This window comes from Monoraphidium neglectum (genome assembly GCF_000611645.1).
Source record: "Monoraphidium neglectum strain SAG 48.87 unplaced genomic scaffold scaffold03218, whole genome shotgun sequence".
Lineage (NCBI taxonomy): Eukaryota > Viridiplantae > Chlorophyta > Chlorophyceae > Sphaeropleales > Selenastraceae > Monoraphidium > Monoraphidium neglectum.
The window spans coordinates 1-4,149 of NW_014010410.1; the positions used below are offsets into that span (position 1 = coordinate 1).

Consider the following 4,149-nt stretch of genomic DNA (forward strand, 5'->3'; position numbering starts at 1 on the left):
CTCCCCACCCACCCCGCCAGATCGAGCACTACAGCTACGTCGACGGCATGCCCGCCCTGCTGCGCCGCCTGCGCTCTGCCGGCTACGCCCTCCACGCCATGAGCAACTACCCCGAGTGGTGGCGCCACATAGAGGCCAAGCTGCGCGTCAGTGACCTCATGCAATGGAGCTTCATCTCATGCGAGGGCCCCATGAAGGTGTGGGGTTGGGGGATTGGGAGGGGCGCACCTCGCGATTCGGCGGCTTCTGTTGTGGTGCCGAGCGCTTGCTTCGTGAGTGTTGAGCGCGGTGGGTGTGCGGGTGCGCACATTTGCACGCGTGTGTGTGTGTTGTGTGTGCGTGTGTGTGTGCGGAGGGTTCAGGTGCGTGGACGTGTGTTGTGCGCATGCATCTGTGTGCGTGTGAAGTTGCAGAACTAGGGTGCTCCACGCGCGGATGATGATGACTCACACATTTGAGGTGCAAGCCCACTGGATCAAGGGGCTGCACCGTCGGCTGAAAATACTCGATGCTTGAACGCTTGGCTTCTGACGCACGCGGAGCAACCCGACCCCAACCGTCCCTTTTGTTGTGTGTGCCTGCTGCGGCCGCGCGGCCTGGCCTGCTCCTGCCCCATCCTCCTGCCCTCGCTCCACCGACCTCCCGCTTGTCCCTGCGATTCATGCGATCGCAACCGCAGTGTGCTGAACCCTCAATTCCTTCACCCCTGCCCCCGTCCCCCAGGGCCTGCGCAAGCCCAAACCTGAGTCCTACCATGCAGTGTCATCCGCCCTGGCCCTGCCCCCCCAGCAGCTGATCTTCGTCGACGACAGGCGGCCCAACGTCGACGCGGCGCACGCCCTCGGCTGGGGGGCGGTGCACTTCAAGGGGGCCGCGCAGCTGGAGGACGAGCTGAGGGCGCGCGGCCTGGATTTCTGAGGGGCCATGCAGCCGCCAGTGCTTGCCCCCCCCAGCTGGCGGCCTTGATGCTGCAGCGCACCTGCTCCAGATTGGAGCGCCCCCGCTCCCCCCTCCTCAACTGCCTCTGCCCGTCTGTATGAAACGCACGGCAATCATTGTCTCCCGCAATTTTGGCTACGTGAGTGTGCACAACTTGAGGGGCAAAGAGCTCAGCTGTCAGTTTCAACATGTGTTTTTTGTACAACCTCCCCAGCACGCTCACCTGAGCGCTGTCACATCCTGACGCGTGCAACGTGCCTCATCACCCCGAGTGGCGCGCGCCGTCCTTGGCGCCAGCAGAACCGCAGCCCTGTGGCCGCAACCCCCTGCGCCGCCCTTCTCTATCCTTGTCCGGTGCAAGAGTGTGTACGATGTCAATCTACCCTGCGGCGCTGCCATCTGTGGCGACCACCCCTCGCATGCGCCTGTACCTGCATCCCTGCTTCTCTCAGTCGCTGCGGATCACAGCCCCAGTGGCAGGCAGGTGCTTGCACATGCACACAGTAAATAAGTCGACATGTTTGGCCCCATTTTTGGCAGTGCATTGGCAGATTGTCAGCTGAAGTTGGCAGCAGCCCCTAATCACACCATGAACGGCAAGAGGCAGAACAGGGAAGGAAGGGAGCGGCACGTACTAGACTGCGCCAGTACTCTCAGCATCATACAGTACGCCAGAGCTTGAGTCCGGCTCAAATAACAAAAACAGCCAGGTCGCAAGGAACCAACCACAATGCGCACGCAGCCAGGGGAAGCCTTGCGCGCAGGTCCCTGGTGGTGTGGGCTCGGGAGGTGTCGTCATGTTCGGTTGACCGCCCGCGTGTGTTGTTGTGGCGCCGCGTCGACACCAGCACGTGCCCCAATTGAGCAATTTGTGGACTCGCCTACGAAATTGGGGTACATGCTAACGCAATATACTAGTGGTTCCGCCGCGGGTCTCTGACACCGACTTCGGGCAAGGTCGCTGCGCGCGACAAGCTCAAAAATGACTTTCGCAAACGCGCTCAGATGCATGCGCGACTCTGATAGCACGAATCTCGTGGCGCGGCAAGCAAGGCGCACCCTGGCATTGCGGTCATGGCACACGCCCATGGCGCGCCGTGCGAGCGCCCAGCGGCAGAGGCGATGGTCAGCCCGCAGCGACCTGGACGGAGCGCAGCCCAGCCATGGCAGTGGCACTTGCCTACACAGTGTTGCCCACACCGTCAGCGCAATCCGCTCCACTGCTGGGAGCAGCCAACGGCCGCGCTCCGGTGACACCAGCGACCCCTGCGGCACGGTCACCACTGAATGCCTTAGCAGCGGCGAGCCCTCCGCCTCCGCGTCCCTGTGCGCGGAAGCCTCCAGCCGTCACGCGCCCTGGGCGGCGGGGCCGACCCCATACAGCAGCTTGTCCCACCACCAGAGCCAGGTGGGCCGCAACGCAGTGCGCTGGACCAGCCGGGGCGCTGCGTGCAGCTTGGACAGCACTGGGACCTGGCAGTCAATTGTGAGGGTGCCCGTCCAGCATGGCGCCACCCCTAAGACTGCTGCCCGCACACACAGTGGTACCCCTTTGCCGACCCTGCCTCCACCCCGCGCCGCTGTAGCCACGACAAATTTCTTGAAATCGAACAAAAACAACAAAAAAATCCGCCGCCGATCCATCCCCCCTGGCCGGCAACACGCGCAGCCTGACGCGTTTGAGCAGGGGCCGGCGGAGGCCGGGCTGGAAGAGCGCCTCGAGCTTCTGCGCCACGTCCTGCCAGACGCCGGCCTGGAGGCGGCCTGCGTCCCTACCCCAAGCGGCGGGGCCGCCGAGCTGGTGGGGCGGCGGGGGCCAGCGGGTGTGGGGCGCGGGGGCGACCAGCCCTCGCTTGGCGGCCAGGGCCCATGCTGTGGCATGCGCGAAAGTTGACGGCTGCGCGCACACGCCAACGGCGGCGCGCTGTGCCTGCACGTGCCTCGTGCCGGCCGTGCAACGGGGCTCGCCCATGAGCGGCGCGTGGCTGCGGCCCAAGCTTGACCGCGTTGACCCCGCGCGCACGCCCGCAGGTGCAGCTCGGCGTGCAAGCGGGGGCTGCGGCGCTCAGCCTGCTGGTGCTGCGTGCGGAGCTGCCTTCTGCCGACGCGTCGGCCATGGCGGCGCGCCACCCCTACCTCCTCAGCCTCCCGCCAGAGGAGCTGCGGGCCGCGGTGAAACAGGTGGGTGCCCCCCCACGCCCGACAAAGGGTGTAACGTCACCTGTACAAGCGCGTCGGGCAGCATGCATAAGGGACTACTTCTGCGGGCCGCCAGCCCCACAGGTCTGTTGCGCCTGGAGGGCGCTGGCAGGAGAGGCTTCCCGCCGCGCACCCACCGCCTTGCTGCCGGTGCCCGTGCCCCTGCCTCCCCTCCGCCTGCGGGGCCCGCAGTTCCGGCGGCTGCTGCTGGAGCACGGTGGCAGCGACCCAGACGCGCTCGCGCAGGTGTGGGGCCCCCGCAAATTCTAGATTGCGAGCGCGTGCGACGGCGGGAGGTTCTAGGGGATGACGGGAACGCTTAGCTCGATGGGTTCACAGGCACAGGCAGCCCAAGGGGTGTGTCGCCGTCCAGACTCTTGAGCGCACAATCTGAAGCTCGTCCATGCCATTCGTTACTGTGCTTGCAAATGCGGCCGTCGTCTGAAGCGGCCTGCACAGCTGGAGCTGAAGCGATATGTTTGCGCAACCTCTGCTGTTGCCCCTCATCCCACGCAGGCTGCGCCCCTGCTGCTGGAGCCGGGGGTCATGGCCGGCGTGCTGGGGGAGGTGCACCGGCAGCTGGGCGGCCGCAGCCCGCCCGGCCAGCTGCTGCAGCGCGCACCGCACCTGGCGCTCAGCTGCCAGGTCTGTGGCCGCGCTGGCGCCCTGGGGGCGTGCATGCTTCGTTTTGCAGAGTGCTGGGCTGCGGGCTGAACAATAATGGTTTCAAGCGCACTGCCAGGAGAGTCGTGCAGAGCCAGTCGAAACGAGCACGTTGGGGCACAACTGCCTTCGCCCCCAAATCCTCCTGCTCTCCCGTGAACACACTTCCCCCCCACCCTCGCCCGCCCCAGGCACCGGGGGCTCAGTCCCACGGCGACTGCGGCGTGGCGCACGTTAAGCGTGTCTTTGGCTGCGGCCAGCACGGCCTTGTCAGCAGGAGTGGGATGGGCGGCAGTACCTGGGTGTGACACGCCACCCTACGTACACATGTACCAACGGACGCCAGTG

General features: G+C 65.8%; 2 protein-coding genes across 2 annotated transcripts; both read left to right on the forward strand.

Annotated features, from left to right (window-relative positions):
* Window positions 1-47: 47 nt before the first annotated feature.
* On the forward strand, window positions 48-918 carry MNEG_12383 (hypothetical protein; the record flags this gene model as incomplete). Its single annotated transcript, XM_014039143.1, has 2 exons — window positions 48-197; window positions 724-918. 2 exons carry the CDS (start codon window positions 48-50, stop codon window positions 916-918), a joined length of 345 nt encoding a protein of 114 aa, XP_013894597.1.
* Window positions 919-3,054: 2,136 nt separating this feature from the next.
* Window positions 3,055-3,852, forward strand: MNEG_12384 (hypothetical protein; the record flags this gene model as incomplete). Its single annotated transcript, XM_014039144.1, has 3 exons — window positions 3,055-3,120; window positions 3,331-3,384; window positions 3,655-3,852. The coding sequence occupies 3 exons, from the start codon at window positions 3,055-3,057 to the stop codon at window positions 3,850-3,852; spliced, it is 318 nt and encodes a 105-aa protein (XP_013894598.1).
* Between the last annotated feature and the right edge of the window lie 297 nt (window positions 3,853-4,149).